This window comes from Hyperolius riggenbachi, chromosome 12 (assembly GCF_040937935.1).
Source record: "Hyperolius riggenbachi isolate aHypRig1 chromosome 12, aHypRig1.pri, whole genome shotgun sequence".
Lineage (NCBI taxonomy): Eukaryota > Metazoa > Chordata > Amphibia > Anura > Hyperoliidae > Hyperolius > Hyperolius riggenbachi.
The window spans coordinates 26,731,810-26,757,855 of record NC_090657.1 but is presented as its reverse complement, the minus strand read 5'-3'; the positions used below and the strand labels follow the sequence as shown (position 1 = coordinate 26,757,855).

Below are 26,046 nucleotides of genomic sequence, written 5' to 3'. Positions count from 1 at the left end.
AATTGTTTCCTGGGGGCAGAAATACCACGCTCTCTGATGAGAAAGCGTCGGTATTTCTGCCGGGGACTTGGATCGGTGAATGGGAATTATATTCCCATTCACTGATCGGGGGGGCAGCGGGAGGCAGCGGGGGCGCGCGGGCGTGCGCCCGATCGCGCGCACCACACGGCTGCAGCACCACTGCCTATCTGGACGGATATATGCGTCCAGATATGGCGAAGTGGTTAAAGTTGGAGATTCCGTAAGTGAACCGGAGTCGGGGCCGGAGCATCGGTGAGTGGCTGCGCAGGCACAGGACGTCTGCGGGGGACCATTAGAAGCCCCGGGTAATTTCAACTCTTTTTTTACCCCCGACCCACCTACAGTATTCCTTTATTACTTCATATGTGTCTGGGCAAAAACAATAGGCAGTGATCAATGTGGAGGTTGAATATTTGTCATTGTTAGCCCATGCAGAGATCAGGCAGAGTGTACAAATCAGAACACAAAAACTCCTTTATCATTTTTTTATTGTTATTTATTAAACTAAAACATTTTTGAGTAGCAAACACCAACTCATTCCTTAGATCAGGCATGGGTCCAGTCACATTTCATATTACAATATTTTGTCAGGTAAAAATATGTTTACATTATATCATATTTGTACTAGCTGTTCACAAACATCAACATGTTTTCAAATATCAATGTATTCTATAATGATAATACAAGAATAGAAGTGTATTGTCTTCATAAGAAAATATATGACTGTATATTTGTTTTCTTTCTTTAGTCTCGTGTCATTGTCCAGCAATTAGGGGAGAGGAACTTCCATTCCTTTTACCAGGTTAGTTCTATATGCCATAAAATTGTTAAAGGACACCTTAACTTGAGAAGGACATGGTGGCTGCCATATTTATTTCCTTTTAAATCAGTCCTGCTGATCTCTTTAGCTGCAGTAGTGTCTTTATCACACACCTGAAACAAGCATGTGACTAACCCAGTCAGACTTCAGTCAGAAACATCTGATCTGCATGCTTGCAATTGTAGTAGGGGTAGATGAACACCCTGTAGAAACAGTCACAGGAGACAAAAAACGGGAGCCCAGTAGTGCAATATGTCAATGACCACAATAAAATAAAATAAATTAGAAGCACTACTTACAAAAGGGAGGTTGCTGGGGGCAACCAACCACAGGAAGCAGGTGGAGACAATAAACCCGACTCCACTCGGGGTGGTCCTAGCCAGAACCGGAAGGATGGTCGCTCTCTTAGTGGAAAAAAGGGGGACAGAGTCCACTGTGGGAACTCCACTGGTGGTCTGCCACCTCCCCTCGGACAGGATGTGTTCGGGGGTATACTTAGCACGTAAAAGGGAAAGAGGCGCCCTGGTGTAATAAAAGCATCTAAAATTAGCTTAAAATCGAAAAGTGATATGAGGTAGCTTACCTCAATGGCGTTAACCTCTGTAGTTAATGCAAGGGATTTTTATTAGCACAGGCAACGCGTTTCGCGGGTCTCGACCCACTTCATCAGGCCAGTAAAAGTGCCAAATAGAAAAGATCATCTAGCATAGGGAGCCTTACTGCATGCCTCACTCTGATCTGCATGCTTGTTCAGGGTCTAGGGCTGGAAGTATTAGAGGCAGAGGAGCAGCAGGACAGCCAGTCAATTTGCATAGTTAAAAGGGAAATCAGTATGTCAGGATTCATATAACTCTCAATAGAGGTGTCCTTTGAAGCCCATATCCAGGCAACACTTTTATTAACCTGTTTGATCTCTTCCACTACAATAGTAATACATGTTTAAATGTATAAAAAATGTACTCCGGAAAATACCTTTATGTAGTGCACCTTAAAAAAATCAGCTCAGCTGTACCACATGGGCTTGTGGAGGAAGAGGGGGTCCCTTAGGAACCAATGGTGAGGGCAAGTATGGACAGCAAGGCAAAGGAGTAAGTAGAAGTGATGGAGGTGGGACAGCACTGCCAGTCAAGTCTGCAAACAAGTGTTGCACCATCAGTGAGAGTCAACAAGACCCCTCACTGACAGCCACATGCAGATTGATGTTGAGATGAGAGGGAGAAGTATGGTCAGCTCTCTGACCAATGAAATCTCACTGCCAACTAAGCAGGAAATGGAGCTACTGGGCCCAGCCAGCCGGATACTTTCATTAAATTTGTTCAATTCAGTTCACAAAACTTTCTGTGTTGCTTTTCGGTGTAATTTTACTGTGCATTTAATATGCATTAAAAAGTGAGGGTGAACTACAGCTTTAAAGGTCTGTAAATGCCAGCACAAACTTTCATTTATATATCACCCTGTATACAGTATTACAGCTGTGGATTATCTGAAATATAACTTCAGGCTAACAGTGGTCTTCAGCGTACAGTTTTAGAACTTTTAGTATACACTATCGCACATAAATCAACTAACAACCTATAGCACACAGATCAACTACCTAACCATTACTAGACAAGATAAATAACATTTATATTGTGCTTTTCTCCTGACGGACTCAAAACACCAGACCTGCAGCCACTAGGGCGCGCACAGTGGGCATTAGCAGTGTTAGAGAGTCGTGCCCCAGGTCTCCTTACTGAACAGGAGCCGAGTTTCAAATCCTGGTCTCCTGTGTCAAACGCAGAGCCCTTAAAGGGAACTTGAGGGGAGAGGGATATGGAGGCTGCCATCTTTATTTCCTTGTAAACAATGTCAGTTGCCTGCCAGTCCTGTTGATCTTCTGGCATACATAATGTTTCAGACAAAACCCTAGAACAAACATATGGATAATCCAGTCAGAGAACTTGATCTTCTGCGTACTTGTTATGGGTCAATGGCTAAAAGTATTAGAGACATAGGTTCAGGAGGACTGCCAGGCAACTGGCATTGTTTAAAAGGAAATCAATATGGCAGCCTCCATATCACTTTCACCTCGGTTCCCTTTCACCAGTACACTATGTACAGCCACTATTACTCACACTAAATCTCCTTTATTAAGGTCTCCACAGGAAGATGTCCTTGAGATTTGCCTTAGAGCGGGAAAACATAGCCTTCCTTTGCAGTAAAATAAAGCCAAATAAATAACATTTAAGTTCTTCCATAAATGTTTATTTCCTCTACAGTGTTATATACAGAATTTCTAGTGCAGGATAGAGAATGTTATACTAAAGCATGAATTAATAACATTGCCATTTCATCTTTATTTTTCTCTCTTTTTTTTCCCTTTATTGTTAAATGTAATAACTGCATTTTTTCTAGTGGAGGGTAGAGAATTGAATCCTAAACCCGATTACGCCTTCCAACTTCTTCAGTAAATTGACATTATTTTCATTTGAAGTATAGAGATGTCGGGGTAACTGTATTGCTGTTTCTCCATAGCTGATCTTGGGAGCACCAGAGCAAACCCTGCGTACCCTTCACCTGCAGAAAGATCTCTCTTCTTACACCTACACCCGAAGCCTGGCTCAAGTCAAGGTCAGTACTGCCCATTGGTGTTAGAGATTTACATTACGTTTACAAAGCTATTTGTATCCATTCAAGTTTTTACTCAAATTATCTGGTTTAGTGGTATGAAACTCCGCATTTATTCTTTGCTCTAAAAGATTATTTACAGCATAAAACCTATTACCACAAAAAATGGTAGCAGAACAGCATTCAAACAGTTTAACACAGCACTTTCTTCTTCAGTGGAAAGCTTGTTGCGAAATTCAAAGTGGTAATTACATTATCTCGGCTACAATTAGTGGACATTGGCAGCAGCGCTGAAACTGAGCTGCACACATAGTAGAAGCGGTGAGAGCTGAGAAGTGATCACTAGATAGATTTTAATTTATAAATACAGCAGCTATGCAATATAAGGCAATGGCAGCTTTTAATGTAGATAAACTACTTTTGTCACTTTTAATTTGTAAACGGATGATAATAATTGTTAAGAAAATAAAACATGGTAACTAGGTAATAAAGTAGGAAAACACATTTTAATTGAATGTTATGTCAGAGTTTAATCCTGCTTTAAGGCTTAAAGAAACACTGAAGCGAGAAAAAAATTATGATGTAATGATTTGTATGTGTAGTACAACTAAGAAATAAAACATTAGGAGCAGAGACATAAGTCTAATATTGTTTCCAGTAAAGGAAGGGTTAAGAAACGCCAGTTGTCATCTATGCAAAAGAGCCATTGAGCTCCACGACTTTCAATGTCGCAGAGAGCTCTGTCTTCTGAAGCTTGTTATCTCAACTGTAAGTCGCTGTATTTTCTTTTTCTCTGCAGAGGACAGGTCAATAGTTCACTGGCCTGCTCTGTAAAATCATTTAGAATGCTGAGTAGTGTGTAATCTGCAAATATTAGAGAATGATGCAATGTTATAAAAAAAAAACAAAAACACTATATAACCGAAAATAAAAATATGAGGATATTTTCTTTGCTACTTATGTTCTAGTAATTATCCGTACTACACATATACAATTCATTATATCGTAATTTATTTATTTTTTTGCTTCAGTGTCTCTAACTCCAGGTAAAAAGTTGAATAATCTGCTGAGTACAGAAGAACTGTTTTACCTATGAAAATATTTGTGATTCTTTCTGGCTCTAGACAGCCCAGCCAGACAGCATGGCGATCTTCCTGCTCCAATATTTTCTTCTACATTTTAAAGAGGAACTGTAACATGAAAAGAACCCCCGGGGGGTACTCACCTCGGGTGGGGGAAGCCTCCGGATCCTAATGAGGCTTCCCACGCCGTCCTCCATCCGTCAGGGGTCTCGCTGCAGCCCTCCGTGGAGTCCGTGCAGCGGTGACGTCAATATTTACCTTCCTGGCTCCTGCGCAGGCGCTCTGACAGCTGTCGGCTCCGAACTACACGGAAATACCCGATCGCCGTCGGGTCCGCTCTACTGCGCAGGCGCAAGTGTCCTGCGCCTGCGCAGTAGAGCGGACCCGAATGAGATCGGGTATTTCCGTGTAGTTCGGAACGGAAAGCCGCCACAGCGCCCCCGCTGGAGCCAGCAAAGGTAAATCTTGAACTGACAGTCGGCACAGTCGCCGGCTGTTTGGAGGGCTGCAGCGAGACCCCCGTGGGACAGAGGACGGCGTGGGAAGCCTCATTAGGATCCGGAGGCTTCCCCCACCCGCGGTGAGTACCCCCCAGGGGAGGTTTTTAATGTTACAGAGTCTCTTTAAGTACAAACATCTAGGCCAGAGAATTACCCAAGTTGTTGATTGGAGGGAAAAAAATTGCAACATGTAAATGAGATGGTCATTGTCATCTTTTTGGATGGAAAGCTAGGCGTATATATTATGTAGATCTGTGGATTCTGGTAGTAAGTTTTACTATCAGAGAGCGATCTGCGGGTCCCCTTGTATTACAGGTGCTGATACCTGTATAGAACAGTGCTGGATATGGAGACATGAAGGTGAAAAAGCGCACACTGGAATACTAGCAGGTGAGGGCTCTAGGCCCTATAGGAAAGCTCTCACCTGGTTGTTGAGGCTGGAGAAACTTGTATAGGTTTGCCAGCTGTCACGCTTGTGTCTCTCTTATGTGCCGGGGCCCTGGCTTGCATGGATATTCTCACGGTCTTGGATGGTGATCCGGGATTCCACTGTGGTTATTTTATTGTGACGCGTTTCCTAGGGGAGCACCCCTGCTTTATCACGCATACAAATATTATTCTTGATAAATCATAGGGGCTCCACTGGGAACGCGTTGCAATAACATTTTTAAACGCAGCCTTTGCATATCATTGCGGCTAACACCGCCTTGCTTTGCTAGCTGTTTATCTCCTACACTCATAGCCGGGAAATCAGGCTTGTACTGGCCGAGAACAGAAAAACTTTTAGATGCCTACCACAGCGTGTTCCAAATAACCACAGTGGAATCCCGACTGGATCACCATCCAAGACCGTGAGGATATCCTTGCAAGCCAGGGCCCCGGCATAAGAGGGACACAAGCATGACAGCTGGCAAACCTATACCGGTTTCTCCAGGCTCAACAACCAGGTGAGAGCTTTCCTATAGGGCAGTGATGGCTAACCTTGGCACTCCAGCTGTGGTTGAACTACAGGTCCCATGAGGCATTGCAATACTCTGACGGCTCTAAGGGTAACTCGGGGAGGCAGAGGCATGATGGGATTTGTAGTTTTGTCACAGCTGGAGTGCCAAGGTTAGCCATCACTGCTATAGGGCCTAGAGCCCTCACCTACTAGTATCACAGTGTGCGGTTTTTCTCCTTTTTGTCTCCATATGCAGGCGTATATTATGACATTTACACCTGATGTTCAACATGATCAGTATTTCCTTGATGGAGAAATGGGGAAGTATTCTTTATTTTACCACCATATTGACATGAAACCTTCAGTATAAGCGTAAACACACAATGGTACACTAGCTCCAGTGTGTGTTCTGCTTGAACTCTGAGCCTCCAGGCTGTTCCCCACTGCTTCTACTTTTCAGTTCCCTTCACTTTTGTTTCCCCTGCTTTGTTCAGCAGTTTAGCTTACTCAGAGAACAAGAGAATGAATAAAGGCTAATGATGAGTCATTTTGCTCAAGTCACTATTGCAAGTGTGTTGCATTATTGATCAGAACTTCATGGCTTGTTAAACTGGTTTCTTATTAGACCTGTTATGTATGAGCATTAAAGCAATGTCACTTCCTCTGCTCTATTTTGTGTAATAACCAAGTACAGAAAATAAACCTAGGTGGTAGCCTCTTGTATCAGTGTGCAGTTGCTGCTGAAAGGTCATATGCAGGGCCTGGAGCTTCTATTAAGGCAAAGGGGGCAGTTGCCTTAGTGCCCCTGAGTGTTGCTGCTCCCACTGCTGAAACCCTGACCACACCCTCGACTTTTATATGCTACCCGGGGTCCCTGCACAATAGATCTTTGTATCTCTCCTGCCCCAGCGGCTTCATGCTCCCTGTCTTCATCTTGCTGTCTGCCTCCTGTGACTTGGTGCATGTTATTATGCTTAAAGGCCAGTTCACACTTGCATGGATGAAAACCTAATCCTTGTACCGGATCAGTTTTTTAAATGGCATCAGTTTTGCATCCGTGACCCTCTGTTCCATTAGAGCAGGGGTAGGGAACCTATGGCTCGGGAGCCAGATGTGGATTTTTTGATGGCTACATCTGACTCCCATACATATCAGTAGGGGTTGATTCACTAAGCTGCACTGATCAAGCAGCACGGCTTAGCGTGGCAGCGCAAGTAACATTTTCAAGGTGGGCACGCTACTGCAGTAGCGCGCACTACTAACTTACTCACGTTCCCCCCCAAAACTAACGGCCGCTCCAATTGTCCTACTCTGTACCCTGTCAGGTCCAGTGACTTTGTAGGACGAGATCCACACACTTTGATTGGCCCAATAGGCTGCCTGTCAACTGGGCCAAAGTGCGGGGATCTCGTCCTACAAAGTGAATCTACCCCCAAGTAGGCTAGCTAATTGTACAAGCTGTTAGTCGGCATTTCACCTGTCTGGCTCTCAGGGAAATTGCTGATGTTGCTGAAACCCAAAAGAAGCTGAAGACGTGTCTGACACTTTCGCTACCCGGCGGATCAACTGTATACACATCACCATGGCAACCGGGACAGCCCTCTGCTGTGCATGCACACTGCCAGTTTGATACATATTGTATGGCTCTCACAGAATTACATTTTTAAATATGTGGCGTTTATGGCTCTCTCAGCCAAAAAGGTTCCTGACCCCTGCATTAGAGTGAGGTCAATGCGACGGATGCGTTGAACTGGAAAAATCGCTACAGACCCAAGCCTGCAGTCCGTTCAGCCATATAGGGAAAATTGATCTGTTTGAACGGAGCAATGTGAACGTATCCTATTGAAATATATATATCGCATCCGTTCACCTCCGTTAGTGTCCATTACAGTCCGCTAGATGGACCGTTGTTTTTAACCCAATGTGAACTGGGCCTTGCATGCTCTGGGCTACAACGGGCAGGTAGCGGGAAGAAGGGGGGGAGCAGGCTATCGTGCCGGGGAGCACAGAGGGGTTGAGGGGAAGATCAGGGGGTGACTGTCATAACAGGTGAAAATGTAAGTAACCTGCATAGCTTTCAGGGCTGTGGAGTCGGTCCAAAAATCCACCGACTCCGACTCCTCAGTTTAGGATTCCTCCGACTCCACGACTCCGACTCCTCTAATTTGCATATTACAATTTTGTTGATTAAAAGTATGTAACATGAAATTCGTCTCTTAACTGCCAACGCTTAGGAATTTTACAAGACAATTGAAGTGAGAAGGATATGTAGACTACTATATTTATTCCCTTTAGACTAAAACTAGTCCTTGGTAAGAGTACTTGTAAAAGGTACAAACCGGAACAAAGAACATCTATCAGGCCCTAGGCAATGTAAGTGTGGGTACATGTAAGAATGATGTGCAGGTACTCTGCAGGGGAATAAAGAGATTCTTCCTCTATTACACATTCTTCATGCACAATCTGAACAAGGTATATGGGTGACAGATAACACCTCTGTGTTCAATGTGCACAGCATTCTCAGTGGATTCCCTGCAGCTCTGGGGGGAGTGCATATGTAGAGTATAGTACTACTGTGTAACAAAGTAAACCTGAGACAGATGAAATTAAAGTTTTATACATACCTGGGGCTTCCTCCAGCCGCCTTCAGGATAATCAGTCCCTCGTTGTCCTCCTCCACCACCTGGATCTTCTGCTAGGAGTCCAGGTACTTGAGCCAGTCGGGCGTAGTGCGCATGCACACACTCCGCCGCCAGGAGCATACTACACCTGTGCAGCACTATTGCTCCTGGCTGTGAATGTTCCTGGCTGTGGGAGCGGCATGCGGCCGGACAGCGCTAACTGGCTGAATTACCAGGACTCATAGCAGAAGATCCGGGTGGTGGAGGACAGCGAGGCACTGATTAGCCTGAAGGGGGCTGGAGGAAGCCCCAGGTATGTATAAAACTTTACTTTTCATCCGTCTCAGTTACCCTTTAATTTGTAGTCACCAAACCAAATTTTAATAACATATCAAATTATTTGATTTCATCAGCAAAGGGAGTGCATACATTTGCATAAATCAGCATCAATGCAGAATTATTTCCATCTCGTTGACCATCTCTATTAGTGACACAGCTACACATCAGGCTTTATTCTTACAGCATAGATGTTATTTAGTATATATAAGAGATTCCTGTGTACAAATCATATATACAGTCACAATCAGATATGTATATCTGACCTTAAAAATACGGGGACTGCTTTATTGAAGCAGCACAAGTAACTAATTTTGATTGGTTTATTTCATTTTTGTGGACTAAGCATAGCTATTACTGTATATATACATTATTTTTAATGACTATTATCTGAGAAATAGAACATTTTATCATATTTTCTATTTTAATTACAGTTACAAATTCATTCGGAGTCGGTGCATTTTTTTCCGACTCCGACTCCAGGCACCCAAAATTGCCCGACTCCACGACTCCGACTCCACGACTCCGACTCCGACTCCACAGCCCTGATAGCTTTAGCCTGCTGTTGTCTACCCATAACAAAACATAAATTGTGGGTGGGCTAGCTGGTTTCTTTATCACATGTGTGTTTGATGCTTGTGTGATGCCATCCTTATTTTCCCTCCAGTCCTCAAGTAATGATACAGCCGAGTTCAAGGAAGTGTCAGAGGCCATGAAAGTGATTGGATTCAGACCAGAAGAGATCCAGACTGTCCATAAAATCCTGGCTGCTATTTTGCATCTGGTGAGTAGGTGGAAACCATGAGGCAAGTCCACTGACCTGAGATCAGGCCCGAGCACAGACCCTTCTGTGCTTTCCAGCTACCCTCGCTGTGCCAGGGAAGCTTGGCAGCTTGTTCTTCAGCTGTAAAAATATTCATGCCCAGTTCAGAAAAAAAATTGTACATGCTGGTACAGTCTGAGCTAAGACATACATGCTCACTTGTTATAGGAACTAAAACACTGGACATGTTCTGGGGCGGTGTGTCTTGTTTGCCCGGCTCTTGTCTTATTCATCAAGTGAAGTCAGAATGTCACAGCTAGTCCACGATGACCTTCAAGGTCACTGCTACCTGGGGTCTTTTAGAAGTAAAGTAATACAACAGTAATCTGGAGGCCCTCTGAGCTCTAGTTTTGAATAAGCTTTTGTATAGTAGCGATGGCAATGCTTAGGAGAACTCTTGGAGAAGCATTTCATCAGCTGATACTTATGTAAGGTTCTGATTTGCTGTGATGACTTCCTGGTTTAGCTCATGATCATGACCAGGGATGCTCTTCTGAGTAGTTACGAGTAGGGCTGAACGATTTATCGTTTTTAAACCAAAATCGCGGTTTTGGAAAAGAGCATCACGTGATCTTCAAAGCTGCGATTTTCCTGTGGTTTTGCTACTCTGCTCCTGGCCCCCTCCTCCAGTAAGTCGCGATCCCCCTTGCTGCATTGCCCTGCGGTAAGCCGCTGTGAAGTGGCAGTGAGCGTTGCCCATTAATGGCGGCTTCAATGACGTAATGTCACTTATTGCCTGTTCACAACAGCTCACCGCACACAATGCAGCGAGGGAGGGGATCCCAAGAGCAAAGCAGGTACCAGCGGCAGCGAGAGGGAGAGTAGAGGGGGGATCTGCCTGTATACACTAAAGGGGGGATCTGCCTGTATACACTAAAAGGGGATCTGCCTGTATACACTAAAGGGGGGGGGGGATCTGCCTGTATACACTAAAGGGGGGATCTGCCTGTATACACTAAAGGGGATCTGCCTGTATACACTAAAGGGGGATCTGCCTGTATACACTAAAGGGAGGGGATCTGCCTATATACACTAAAGGGGGATCTGCCTGTATACACTAAAGGGGGATCTGCCTGTATACACTAAAGGGGGATCTGCCTGTATACACTAAAGGGGGGGATCTGCCTATATACACTAAAGGGGAATCTTCCTGTATACACTAAAGGGGAATCTTCCTGTATACACTAAAGGGGAATCTGCCTGTATACACTAAAGGGGGGATCTGCCTATATACACTGAAGGGGGATCTGATTATATGCACTAAAGGGGGGGGTCTGCCTATATACACTAAAGGTTTTTTTTGACTATATACACTAAAGGGGGGATCTGACTATATACACTAAAAGCTGTAGTTTTCCCAGCACTCGAGACTGGGACGAGCAAAGCAGGTACCAGCGATAGCGAGAGGGAGAGTAGAGGGGGGATCTGCCTGTATACACTAAAGGGGGGATCTGCCTGTATACACTAAAAGGGGATCTGCCTGTATACACTAAAGGGGGGGTCTGCCTGTATACACTAAAGGGGGGATCTGCCTGTATACACTAAAGGGGATCTGCCTGTATACACTAAAGGGGATCTGCCTGTATACACTAAAGGGGGATCTGCCTGTATACACTAAAGGGAGGGGATCTGCCTATATACACTAAAGGGGGATCTGCCTGTATACACTAAAGGGGGATCTGCCTGTATACACTAAAGGGGGGGGATCTGCCTATATACACTAAAGGGGAATCTTCCTGTATACACTAAAGGGGAATCTTCCTGTATACACTAAAGGGGAATCTGCCTGTATACACTAAAGGGGAATCTGCCTGTATACACTAAAGGGGGGGGGTCTGCCTATATACACTAAAGGTTTTTTTTGGACTATATACACTAACGGGGGGATCTGACTATATACACTAAAAGCTGCAGTTTTCCCAGCACTCGAGACCGGGACTCCAGTCCTCCTCCTGAAGCCCGCTGTGCAGTAACAGCTGAATACTGTACTTCAATGAATGTGTCATTAAGCAAAAAAAATAATACAATTAAAGTGGGCCCAAATTAAAAATGCAAGATTTCAGAAATAAAATCTATTTTTTAAATTATAATAATAAATAGCAGCCTTTTTTCAGCTGCATGATGACAAATATAAAATATTTTACATTTATTGGAGGAGCCACTCCCCTTCCTTTCATATTGCTGGGCAAACTGGTGGAGTAGATGGAGTAGATGGTGTCTAGCAAAGGAGGAATTGCTAATGGCTGCCACCTGTGTAACCCTAGTTATGAAAAGAGAAGGGTGAAAAGCATGCACTGAAATGCTCATAGGCTTGAAGGAGTGTTTATTTATCTTTGTATGTGTCAGAGTGGTGCAAGTAAATATTTTGAATTAAAAAAAAATGTTTGGTTTGGGTCCGCTTTAAAAGTATATTTAAATATAAAATAAAACTGTGGAATATCTTAAGTCATTTGTAGGAGAAGGAAAATGAATACAATCGTTTATTTCATCTGTTTATTTTCGCTTCGGGTGTCCTTTAACTGCATATCACAGTCTTCCTGACAAAAAAGGTGCTTGTTGCACTTCAGTAGTACAGATAATATACAGATTGAGCGGTGCTGACTTGGCCTCTGCTCAGGAACGGATCTAGACCAAGTTGCGCCTGGGGCAAGGTCAGGTTTTGGCGCCTAAACTGCCATTCCCCATCCAAATTTGCCCGCCTTTTTAAGAATTCAACAAACTGCGCCTGGGGCAAGATACCCGCTTGCTAGATCCGTCCTTGCCTATGCTGCAGTCTACACCAGCAAACATCCAGAGTTTTTGTGTTTGACTATGACTTACTATTGTATTCTTTCTACTGTGTACAGAGTTCTCTGGAAACCGCATTATGCACGACACTATTGAAGTTCTTCTGTGCAGGCAGGATGGCATTACAAGGGCTTCACTGATGACATTGTTGCTATATCAGAAGTGTTCTCCTAATGCTCGCTATAAATTTTCATATGAAAAAAGTTCTGTTTTTATTCTCTCTTACTACAAAATAGTACAAAATGCAATGATGAACGTAGAACATGCCTGTCTGTTTTCAGAATTCCCATGAATAATCCCTCTCTTTCTCCTTCTCTCAGGGAAATCTGAAGTTTGTCATGGATGGAGATGCCACTCTTATTGAGAACAGTAAAATTGTGTCTGTAGTGGCCGACTTACTGGGCTCTAAAGCTGACCTGCTAGAGAAGGCTCTGCTCTTCAGGACAGTGGCCACGGGCAGAGACATCATAGACAAGCAACACACAGAGAAAGAGGCCTGCTATGGCCGAGATGCATTTGCTAAGGTACAAAACAGCTCATTCTATTCTAATGATCTGTATGATGAGCTGTTAATCCTGCAGTTTTAACCGAAAGAGGTACTGTAGTAACATACAGTATAGTAGAATAGTGACATACAGTATAGTACAATGCAGCAAATTATTCAGAATACCTACTTAATACAGTAAAGAGAAAAAGGACAGCGAGAGCCTAATATAGTGTAGTATGTATAATGAACGGGTAATAGAAAGTAAGTAAACAATATGCTCACAAACCAGGATCACCATATAGGCAACCACTGTAAATGCAGGTGAGGAGATTAGTCCTGTCCCCACTCAAGATTAAGATGTCGCTCTTTGTAGGTTGGAAGAATTAAACTGGCCATACACTAGGCCGATTCCCGCCAGATCGACAGCAGATTCGATCACTGGGATCGAATCTGCTGTCACATCGTTCCCGCAACACGCCGAATTTCGATCTATTTCGTCCAATCCCGTCGATCGCTCTGTGCGGAAAATTACCGTCGATCGCCCGTGGGTAGGGAGTGCGTCGCTAGCGGCGTTCGAGTGCCCGACGACCGGCGCAATAGAGCCCGCATACATTACCTGCTCCGCCGGCGCGGCTCACCCCGGTCACCGCTGCTCCGTCTCTGCGCTGGTCTCCGGGTCTTCACTTCTTCCTGCCCGGCAGGAAGTTTAAACAGTAGAGGGCGCTCTACTGTTTAAACTTCCTGCCGGGCAGGAAGAAGTGAAGCATGCCGGGGCCGGAGACCAGAGCGGAGACGGAGCAGCGGTGACCTGGGGCAGTCGAGCCGGCGGAGCAGGTAATGAATGCGGGCGGGGGGAGCGGCGGCAGCACCACCACAGATTGTGAACGGTTTCAGGCTGAAATCGGTTCACAATCTGTTTGTGTAAGGCTTGGTGGTGTATTCTCCACAGTCAGCATGCAACGCATGAGCTGACGTGGAGGAGGTACACACACTAGCACAAGGAAACAGGCTATCCCTAGTATAGTGGAGGGGAGGACTGACTCCAAAAGGAGATTGTGGCGCACAGAGCCGGTGCAGATCCGACAGCCACAAACAATACTTTTGCGATAACGTCTCAGCGCAAGGTAGCGCTGAGCGCATAAACCAGAACTGAGGAGATCAGGACAGGTAGACAGAATGAACGCTTGCTAGCTAGCCGCTACTTAGTGACAGCAAGCGTCCACAACAAGACAGACTGGAATGAGGCAGCCAATGCGTTTGCAGCGATGGCGTGCCTCACAAAGACAGGACAGGATAGTCAGGAAATAGCAGGATCAAGATAGATGAACGTAACACAGACAAAAATACAATAAGTATATTTTCCTAGCGTATTACAATTACAGCTATCAATGAAACTATTTGTAACGTCTGACTAACATATGTATATATCGGCAATGAACCGATATATGACATAAGCAGGAACACTGACTTAGACTGGAGCAATACAGGGAACAGGACTCAGAAGGATTCGCTATCTCTTCGCAGAGATGAACGCAATCCACAAATGGTAACAGAACAGGATTCAGAAGGATTCGTTATCTCTTTGCAGAGATGAACGCAATCCACGAACGGTAACAGAACAGGATTCAGAAGGATTCGTTATCTCTTCGCAGAGATGAACGCAATCCACAAACGGTAACAGAACAGGATTCAGAAGGATTCGTTATCTCTTCGCAGAGATGAACGCAATCCACAAACAGAACCAGGAGCAGGGTAACTACCTCAGCACGGGTGATCACGGTACGCGCAACCTACCAAAACGTGCTGGAAAGCTGACTAACTGCACACAGGATATAAACAGTTCGTGTACGTATACATCAGCGACACTGATGTATCAACGTAACACGAATACAAGGAAAATAATAAACGTGCTGGTATGCATATATATTGGCAATGAACCAATATATGATGCAAAGACCAGCAAAGTATCTTTAGAACAAGAAACACGATCGGGGGCTGAAGCGACAGCAAGACAGGCTTAAACTGAAACTATGAAAACCCGAGGAGTCCTGCAGGAAGCAGATCTTTATACTGAGGTCATCCAATGGGAGCAGACATGCAGATTCCCACACAGGTGAATGATAATCAGTCACAAGCTGACAGCAGGGAAAGGCAGACAAAGTTATGCAGCTTGCATGGAAAGAGATCAGAACTGCCTGAGCTGCAGCACTACTACTTCCAGCAATACCTGCTGCAGCAGCGATCATGACAGTTTGCTGTAAAGGTAGCCATAAGATCCCTCTCTGATCAGATTCCATCAGAGAGGGATCTATCTGTTGGTCGAATCTGATGGCAAATCGACCAGTGTATGGCTACCTTAAGGGTATACAACCCCTCCACCAGGGGTGGACAAAGGTATTGCAGAAGGAGAACAGAGGCGCCAACAGGATAAAATATGCTAAAATCTTTAACATTTCAAGGGAGGAAGTGGTGGACTTACCTCCCCGAAGTAGACATGAAACTGTCGATTTTCAAACAGATTCATTTATTTGTACTCCAAAATACAAAGCAACGCATTTCACAGGTATATTCCTGCTTCCTCAGGCAATAAGGAGGCGTATACAACAGTGTAGTCTCATGATCATGCTAAGCGCCTAGCGTGATCCGGAGACTACACTGCTGTATACTCCTACTTATTATTGCCTGAGGAAGCAGGAATATACCTGCGAAATGCGTTGCTTTGTATTTTGGAGTATGTTAATAAATGTATCTGTTTGAAAATTGTCGCTTTCATGTCTACTTCTATTTTAGCATATTTTATCCTGTTGGCGCCTCTGTTCTCCTTCTGCAATACTTAATACTATAAGTTCGCTAGTTTCAGCATCAGAAACAGTTCCTATACCAATATATTTCTAGATTGGTATGTAGTCCCACGCCCACCTAGTGATGTTTAGCCTAGGTTTTTTAGCTATTCCTAATGCTCCCGCCAGAGCATTCTGGGAGACTTGGTATTCTTTTAACTGGCTTCGAAATTCTCAAAATTTTGCCGGGCTGCACCTTACAGGACTAAAGATGTCGTTACCTGTGATAAATTTCAGAATGTAAGTCGGGGTGAGGAAACAATAATTTTATAAATGGATGTCGTAAAAAAAAAAAAAAAAGAAAAGCAATATTCATTAATTACGCTATTTTTATTACAATTCCTCTTTAAATAAGATGTTAGGGTTATGATGCTGTGATTGGTAAATGTGACACCATTTTGTAATTTAACAGGCCATCTACGAACGCCTTTTCTGCTGGATTGTCAGTCATATCAATGACGTAATTGATGTGAAAAAACAAGAGGCATCTCTCCACGGGAAGAACACAGTGATTGGTGTGCTAGACATCTACGGATTTGAGATCTTTGACAATAACAGGTATGACGATCTGTGTACAAAGTTTAACTCTGGTGAACACCAGATTTATAACCCTGGTACAATGAGAGAACAGCTAAAACTGTTTCTGTTATATAAAATGTAGCTAGTTACAGAGTACAGGTAGACCCGATACGAACCGCATGGATTCTGAGTTTCCATGGGAATTTTTCAAATTGGACTTGTAGTTTTTGAGAAAATCGATTTTGAAAAATTTGAAGAAAAAATGGCTTTTAAACTTGTATAAGCAGATACAGAGGGCAGAGGTGACATAGATGGGGACACTGGAAGGGGGGGGGGGGGGAGGGGCACAGAAGAGGTACAGGGGACAGAGATGGCACAGTGTTCCGACTTAAGAATAGATTCAGGTTAAGAACGAACCCACAGTCCCTATCTCGTTTGTTAACCGGGGACTACCTGTATTGTTCTTGTAGCAGCCAAGTGTGTATGAAGAAAAAAATATAAAAAAAGAATACCTATATACAGGCACATCGCCTCTAGTTAGGACATTAAATAAGTTATTAAGGAAAGGGAGGTGCTGAAGGGGGTGTGGCCAGAAAACAGCAAAAATCTATGAACCCTTCGCACTCTCGCATGCAAATGTTTAAACAAATGCATTCACAGATTCACTCATCCAGGCACCACTGGTATTCCTACAGCTAAGTCAAAAGCCGGGGTCTTAGTTCACAGAAGAATGCATTCTTATGCTTAGTCACCTATACTGCGCAGAAGTACCCAGGTAAACATAGGTGTCCTAACTCTGGCCCTGTAACATGCATAGTGCAGACATGCAAACATTAATTGCATCAAACCTATCTAGGGATTAGGAGCACACATCCTAACTTCCTCTCCTGGGACAGATAGCGCATCTTACCAATCGCACAAGGGAGCTAATGTAATGTATCCATGCGCACCATGCACATACACCAGCTTAAGCTGTGTGTATGCTGACAAACACATACAGGGGAAGGAGGGAGTGCACTGAACTAGACCCTAGCCACAGGGGTCAGTAACAAGAAAAAAATACATATATTCAGGCACATCACCTCTAGTGTGTATGAAGGGATTTAGAAGAGTGAATCAAGATGTGACATTTCTTATTCACGGACACGTAAATGCTAAGCAGGAAATTAGTAAAATTGCCGCCAAGCAACCACTACCTATTAGTAGGCACAGTGTATGGTCTTTTTTGTAGGATTCCCGCTCACTGCATGTCCAGCTCCCTTTCTGCCCCATCGGAAACCGTTTTTACTAGGCTGAAGACTTTGTAGTCTTTGCAGAAATTTCTCCTTGTGGGCTTAGGAACAGAGGTGCTTGTGCTGCCCGGCCGACTAGAGGTGTGTTCCCCCCCCCCCCCCCCCCCCCCGATGAGGTAAACTGGCTTGACGCCACACCAGTTGACGGCCGCAGCTCACCTCAGCCTGTGGGAGTCTGTGGGTTCCGGCAGGCAAGTAGGGCAACGGGAAAATGGCGTCCACAGCCCTGCACTGGAGACGATTTGTGTCTCCAGTACAGGGCATTGGGCACCATCTTCCCATTGCCCTTATTCGCCTGTCAGCGCGGGAGTTTTACAGCTGGACTGGGTGCACTGAAGATCGTCAGGGGAACTGTTGCTTTCCAGAGGGAGGCCAGGAGGGGAGTCTTCTGCAGGTGAGTAAATATGTTTTTTGTTTGTTTTTGTTTTTACAGGTGCAGGGCTAGTAGGGGTAACTTATGGGAGGCTCCATAAATGCCCTTGTGGTGCAGTGTGTGATGGCCTCTTTGCATTTTGTGTTTTTTTTTTTTTTTTGGGGGGGGGGGGGTTATCACTACAGCTTGTTACTTCTTCTTACTTCTGGAGCTTTCTGAGGAGGTTGTGTTTTCTTTGCAACAGGGCTGTGGAGTCTGTACAAAAATCATCTGACTCAGACTCCAACTCTTTAGTTTATGAAACCTCCGACTCCAGGTACCCCAAGAGTGCTCTGACTCCTAAACTCCGACTCCACAGCCCTGCTTTGTGGGCCATTTCAGCACAGTGAGATTGGCACTAGCTTCACTTGAGACCACTTGAGCACAAACCTTCCCAATGTGACAAGATCAACCTTGTGCCTTAACCACTTAAGGACTGGGCTGTTTCTGCAGTATCTGTGCTGCATGGGCTCTCCAGCCCGCAGCACAGATCGTGATTACAGCAGGGCGATCAGACTTCCCCCCCCCCCCCCCTTTTCCCCACTAGGGGGATGACCTGCTGGGGGGGGGTCTGATCGCCGCCACTCCGTGTGGCTGAGCGGGGGGGGGGGGGGGGGCGGGGCTCCTTAAAGCCGCCCTCCGCAGCATTTTCCTCCCTCTCTGCCGATCCCTCTCTCTCCCTCTTACCCAGGGCTGCATCCGTCCTGCGCCGGATTGGATAGGCTTCAGCCTATCAAATGACGGAGATCCCCGGCCAATCAGAGGCCGGGGATCGCCGATCTCCTTTACGGCACTGCTGTATTGATGTAAACAGCGGGGATTTCTTCCGCGCGTGGTTACATTACGCGTGCGAGCCGCGATCGGCGGCTCACACACTGTTCACGGAGACACCCTCCGTGAAGTGGCATGGAAAGGTCGTTTGAGCGACTGTTTCCATGCAAAACCACAAACGACCAGCCGCCGCCTATCGGCGTCAGCTGGTCGTTAAGTGGTTAATGTCAAGCCTTGCATCATCAGCAACATAAGGAAGTGAAATATAGATAGCGTTTTTTTTCCATAACCCATTTCTTCATGTGTTTCAGCTTTGAGCAGTTCTGCATCAATTACTGTAATGAGAAACTCCAGCAGCTCTTCATCCAGCTGGTCCTGACCCAGGAGCAACAGGAGTATCAGAGAGAAGGGATTCCCTGGAAACACGTGAGTACTGGAGGACTGTAGTCAATAAACCTGGTGTAATGTTTTCTGTCTGTACCCAATTCACTGACCTTATTCCCTGGAAAACAATGCAGTGGTCCGCCAGAGAATCAAGTATAGTTATTGCCATCACACCAAAAAGACAGTACTGTTATTTAGATCAGTATTTCATTGACTAGTTACTTTTTGAGGTGCAAAAAAGTTGTCCCATAACAAGATGCTGGCATGTCACTTCCAGTGTTTACAGTTGTTACTTTTTGTCTATACAGATAGCAAAGCAGCTACCGATTCCTATTTGGAAAATGTTCTTCTGGATCGTACCCTGTGGGCTCTATTCACAAAGCATTACCACATTCGGTAATACTGAAAACAGCTACCGATCACCTTCCCAAACTACAATTCACTAAACCTATCTCCGCACAGGAAATCAGAGTTCCCCAATAGTGGGGTAAATTGCCGACTTGTGCGGTAATTACCTCAGGAAATGTCAATTCACAAAGATGTCCGCATTTAATTTACCGGCCAAAAGTGTTCGGTATTTTTCTCCAGCTCACAGCAGCCGATAACTCGCTCTCCCCATGCTGTCTCTGTGCGGTGGATTTGCCGGACAGCCTTTGGGGAGAGCCAGGCAGCCAATAAGGAAAGCCACACAGCATGCTTCTCACTCTGATTGGATGCGATGGGGTATCAGGTGGGTCTTTCACTGTAACAAAGCAGAGGAAGCTGACAGTTCTGAGGGCTTTCCTATATTCTAGTATACAGAACAGCTCCCCCTGGTGGCTGCAGCACATCTAAAGGGATGACAGGCTGCATTGGACAGAAAACCTCCGAGTCACACACACAGCTCCCTGCCTGCACGCTGACCTGCTCCATGCTGGTAAGTGACACTTACTGAGCACTGCAGGGCTTAGTGAGTTGAGGCATGTTTGTTCGGTAAATTACCGAACGTCTGCCTCATGTGGAAAAACTTAAGTGCATTTGGAAAAAAGTGTAAAATACCGAATTAGGTATTTTACTGTCAAAAAGATTTTACCGAACTGCTTATTGTGAATAGAGCCCTATGGGTCTAAAGTGCCCCCTCTCCCCTTCCTGGCTGTAGATTATCAGGTGCACTCAGAAACTTGTTTTAATCTATTGGGGGGGGGAGGAAGAGGAGCTTCAGGCCAGTGGCGGAGGGGGTAGATAACAGTAGAGACTGGGTAAGGTTTCCCAGCATGCCCAGTTACTAACGACTTCGGACAACTCCTGTACACATGCCGCGGAGGGATGTTTTAACCTCAGATTAGTATAAGGCTACCTTCACAGTTGGTATTGCGTTCCCTGTAAAAGCAGTTCCGACACATACAATGAAGCAGACAGTCAATGAAAAGTATGCTTCACTGTCACGTGCATGCTTTGGGGTAACGCACTGCATGCGGTGCGTTGGGATGCTGAACACCCTTACACTGCACCGGCCACACTGTGGATGTCACATAGGGGCATCATTGCCGTAATGCAATACAGCCGTTACACCGCACTGCATCACTGTGGACGTAGAATAACAGTAATGTGAACATATTAGCATTGCTATATTTCATTATGTTAACATTACTCATTTGTCAACCTTTACATGGCCTTCACGTAAGGTATCCAGTGTGGGCTGTTCTATAACTTGCATTGTTCTATGCTCTCTTACAGATAGATTATTTTAATAACCAAATCATTGTGGATCTGGTGGAGCAGCAGCACCGTGGAATCATATCCTTATTGGACGACGCCTGCATGAATGTGGGGAAAGTGACAGACGCCATGTTCCTGGATGCGCTAAATAAGCAGCTAGGGAAGCATGCTCATTACTCCAGCAGGAAGGTAATGGAGCAATCTGTGTGTCTGCTCTAACTACAAACCAGGGGTCTGTAAGTAACCCTGTACTAAGAGATATGGAGGCTGCCACATTTATATATTTTATGCCGTAGCAATTGCCTGGCCAACGTGGCTGCTGTTTCTCTGCCTTCAATACCTTGTTGCATTGTGGGAAATAACAGCTGTTTTCATCTGCCAAAAAAAGCAAGCAGCAGCTACTTCCACTGACATCACCTGCCAGCAGTAAAAATGTCGCCATGTGATAAATGTCAGAATGTAAATCAGGGAGAGGAAAGATTTTACAATCGGAAATCACTGACTAAATAATTTATACACAATTATTGTAGAAATTAAGCACTTTTATTCATTACGTTATTTTCAGTGGAGTTTAAAGGACAACTGAAGTGAGAGGTATACAGAGGCTGCCATATTTATTTCCTTTTTATCAATACCAGTTGCCTGGCAGCCTTGCTGGGCTATTTGGCTACAGTAGTGCCTGAATCACACCAGAAACAAGCATGCAGCTAATCTTGTCAGATCTGACAATAATGTCAGAGACACCGGATCTGATCTGCATGCGTGTTCAGGGTCTATGGCTAACAGTAATAGAGGCAGAGGATCATCAGGACAGCCAGGCAACTGGCATTGCTTGAAAGGAAGTAAATATGGCAGCCTCCGTATCCCTCTAGCTTCAGTTTTCCTTTAAGGTCCGTTCACCACGGCTGACCTGCAGTGAATGTTCCTGTGAGTTGAATGTCACAACAGCACTTAAACGTCCTTAACTACAGGGAGGAAACATCTTGGCAACAGTTTACACTCCTGTTTATATCACTGACACAAGTCTAGTGAGGCCCAAAAATGTATGTATATTTTGCTAATGTGCATTATTTCACTTATACAGGAGGGCTAGAGGTGTAAATTGATTCATGTATTTATTTTACTAGATTTTGAAGAACTTGCTGAATTCTGTAATAATTTATTGGAATTTAGTCTTTTGAGCTTCCTTTACAGTAATGTGGTTTTGTGTGCCTTATTGCATAAAATGATACATCCATTTTCTTGAAGCCGAGACACAAGGGTATTGCAGTAGTGATTTTTGTGTATGAGTTACATTACCATTCACAGTGTTGTATGAGTTGTGTATCAATTGCAGTGTTACATTGCATATTATTATTACTATTATTTAGTATTTATATAGCATCAACACCTTCTGCAGAGTTGTACAGAGTATATTGTCACTTAAAGTGGCACTATGGCGAAAAATTGTAAAATTTAAAATATGTGCAAACAGACAAATAAGAAGTATGTTTCATCCAGAGTAAAATGAGCCATAAATTACTTTTCTCCCATGTTACTGTCACTTGCAATAGGTAGTAGAAATCTGACAGAAGCAACAGGTTTTGGACTAGCCCATCTCTTCATAGGGGATTCTCAGCAAGGCTTTTATTCTTTATAAAGATATTGCTGGCCAGCTTCCCTGCTCGCTACACAGTTTTTTGGCAGTTGGAGAGAGCAACTGCCATTCACTAAGTGCTTTTGAAAATAAATAAATTCCTGAGAATCCCCCATGAAGAGAAAAAACATGTCACTTCTGTCAGATTTCTACTACCTACTGTAATTGACAGCAACATAGCAGAAAAGTAATTTATGGTTCATTTTACTCTGGAAAAAATGTACTTCTTATTTGTTTATGTTTGCACATATTTTAAATTTTACAATTTTTTGCCATAGTGCCCCTTTAACTGTCCCTCAGAGAAGCTCACAATCTTATCCCTGCCATAGTCATATGTCTATGTATCGTGTAGTATATGTATCATAATCTAGGGCCAATTTAGGGGGAGGCCAATTTGCTTATCTCTATGTTTTTTGGGATGTGGAAGGAAACCAGAGTGCCTGGAGGAAACCCACACAAACACGGGGAGAACAGAAGAGTGCTAACTGCTATGTCACTGTACTGCCCATATTGTGTAAATGGGGATTTATGAATAACTGTAGTGAATGGAGCCATCAAAACATTAGTTTTATATAACTGAACATTTCCTCACCTACATTTTAAAACTTTTATTTTTTTTAATTTGTTCTATAACTTTCGCACACATTTCTTTAATCTGGTTCACCAACAGTGCTTTGTCTGATTTAACCTGAGATGCCCAGCAGAGGGAGCCAGATCCCTCAGTGACTCACTCACCAGAGCTGTGTATAGATCAAGCTGAAAGATGATGTCATGTCTAGCCAATGAACATTGCATGCCGCTGTCGCCTGATTGAGGCAGTCCGCAGGCCAATTTGTATTCAGGGGTTTGAAGCATGGGTCCTTAACACATAGCTGTGGAATGTGTGGGCTCTTTTTTTTTTCTTTTCAATAGGTCAACAAAAGATAGAAAAAGGTTCTGTATGTTACCATTCTAATTAGGTCTGAGGGGAACCTTTGGCTGTTGCGATCTCGTATGCATCTGAGGCTTTTGCCAAAAAGAGTATTGCGTTATTCTGTCTCATACACATCAAGCCAGTAAGGAAACCTCTAGCTCGGTGCAGGCTGGAAATTGTTCCACATAATCTGAGTGCCATCTGGTGAAGGCACAGAATACATGTTGTACCAAGCATCCAGCATGAACACGAACATGAGCATTCCTCTCTATTGTGTGTGTGGTGTGTGTGTGGTGTGTGTGTGGTGTGTGTGTGTGTGTGTGTGTGTGTGTGGTGTGTGTGTGTGGTGTGTGTGTGTGTGTGTGTGTGTGTGTGTGTGTGTGTGTGTGTGTGTGTGTGTGTGTGTGTGTGTGTGTGTGTGTGTGTGTGTGTGTGTGTGTGTGTGTGTGTGGTGTGTGTGTGAGGTGTGTGTGTGTGTGGGGGGGTGTTGATGGGGAATAATGAAGACTCATCTGGTGCCATCTTATTCCGGGATAATTGATGATTGGATAAGAATTCCAGTTTGTCTGCTATTGCATTCTAAGCTAAGAGATGTCTTGGGTGACATTGTATGCAGCTGACTGGTGCACGGATGCCATAAAACTCCTTCATCCCTCTCTCACCCCTGGCAAAAGAAAATATTTATAGCGGGCCAGATTTACAAATTGGGAGTTTGTAGACAAATATCTAGTGAACAACACTATAAATTGAAGTGGGAAATGTGTGCACCCGCCATTATGAGAAACTTGGGTACCACCATTATAAATAGCAGCTATAGTGTGAAATTTTGGCCCCCGATAAATAGCACATTTCCCACTATAGCCGCTATTTATAATGGCATTTATGGTGACAGACAAAAAATATCATAATAGCGGCGGGGTTTGATTAGTTGTGGGGGGAAGGGGATGGAGGCGGTTCAGGTTAGGCATGGAGAGGGTTTGTAAGGGTCAGGTGTTGTTTTTAGACATTAGGCATGGGGTGTTTGTAAGAGTGAAGTGTTGGAGGGGGGTGTTAAGGTTTAGGTATGGAGGGGGATGTTATTAGGCATGGGGGGGTGTTTGTAAGGGTTAGGCGTTGGGGGGCAGTTAAGGTTAGGCATGAAAGGATGGTTTTAGGAGTTAGGCATGGGAGTGACGGTTAAGGTTAGGCATGGACGGGGGTATTTGTAAGGTTTAGGCATGGGGGGGTGGTTAAGGTTAGGCATGGGGGGTGTTTTCAAGGGTTAGGCGTTGGGGGCGGTTAAGGTTAGGCATGGAGGGGGATGTTTTTAGGGGTTAGGCATGGAGGGCGGTTAAGGTTCGGCATGAAGGGGGAGGTTTTTAGGGGTTAGGCAGGGGGTGATGTTTTTAGGGGTTAGGCATGGGGGGTGATGTTTTTAGGGGTTAGGCGTGGGGGGGTTGTAAGGTTTAGACATGGGGTGGTAGTTTTTTAGGGGTTAGGCGGGGGGGCAATTAAGGTTAGGCATGGAGGGGATGTTTTTAGGGATTAGGCATGGGGTGGTAGTTAAGGTTAGGCGTGGGAGGGTATTTTTAAGTGTGTGTGGGGTGGGGGGCGTTAAGTGTAGGTATTGGTAAGGGAGGGCTCTGTGTAAGAGTAGTGTTAGGATAATTGGTAGTAAAATATCATTATTTTCCTACCATAATTTGCATTTTTAAAACGTAACATGTCTGTAAATTATACGGATATTCTACTAGCTGAAATTGGGCACCCAAATGTCCTTGCACCCCCTATTCATGCGGGTCTATAAATGATTGCCACTTTCACTTTGACACATAGGTGGGAAACTGAGTTTGTTCTTTTCTATATATGTAGTTACGTGGTCTGTCATTCACTACAATTCCGATTACTTGTTTACTCATGCCTGTATCTATACAGCAAAGGCATGCGATGTAGTCAAATGCCGGCACTCTGTCTGCACACATAGTAACAGATGTGAACAATGCCCAGTGTCTATAGACTACAGCAGCAGTAATTAATTCTGCAGCCATTCATTTTAAAACTCTGCTTAGTATGCAGTTCACTACATTATAATACAATTAATTATCAATTTCCCCTCCAGGATGCAATAGCAATGCCTTTTTCAGAAAACCGAATACCCCCTTGGGATTTAGCATACTCCTATTCAGTAATTACAACCCTGGCCCCAATGCCTATGCAAGACAAAAAAAATTATATTACGCTTTTTTCCTGGCTGACTCAAAGCATCAGAGCTGCCGTAGCAGTTTTAGGGAGTATTGCCCAAGGTCTCCTTACTGAATAGTAAGATCCAAGATTTGAGCACTAGTCTGTGTCAGAGGCAGAGCCCTTAAAGTGGACCTGAACTCTTGCACAGGACAGAAGGAAAACATAGAGAAATGCACCCTGTATGTATTTATAGAGTTTATCCACCTCATTTGTGTCACAAGTTATAATTTGAGCTATCCCCTGTGTCACCTGACTGCCATGGCAGATAAGCTCATTGAAAAGCACAGGCTGGTAACAATATGTCTGCTTCCGTGAATCAGGAAGTAGAAACCGT

General features: G+C 44.4%; 1 protein-coding gene across 2 annotated transcripts in view; it reads left to right on the top strand.

Annotated features, from left to right (window-relative positions):
* MYO1D (myosin ID) overlaps nucleotides 1-26,046 on the top strand; it is a 297,886-nt gene that overhangs the window by 201,079 nt on the left and 70,761 nt on the right. For both annotated transcript variants that reach the window (XM_068262768.1, XM_068262767.1), the window contains exons 5-11: nucleotides 770-823; nucleotides 3,356-3,451; nucleotides 9,595-9,711; nucleotides 12,858-13,061; nucleotides 16,277-16,422; nucleotides 19,170-19,284; nucleotides 20,959-21,129. In XM_068262768.1, coding sequence (XP_068118869.1) covers nucleotides 770-823; nucleotides 3,356-3,451; nucleotides 9,595-9,711; nucleotides 12,858-13,061; nucleotides 16,277-16,422; nucleotides 19,170-19,284; nucleotides 20,959-21,129 — 903 coding nt within the window. The remainder of the gene's footprint in view (nucleotides 1-769; nucleotides 824-3,355; nucleotides 3,452-9,594; nucleotides 9,712-12,857; nucleotides 13,062-16,276; nucleotides 16,423-19,169; nucleotides 19,285-20,958; nucleotides 21,130-26,046) is intronic.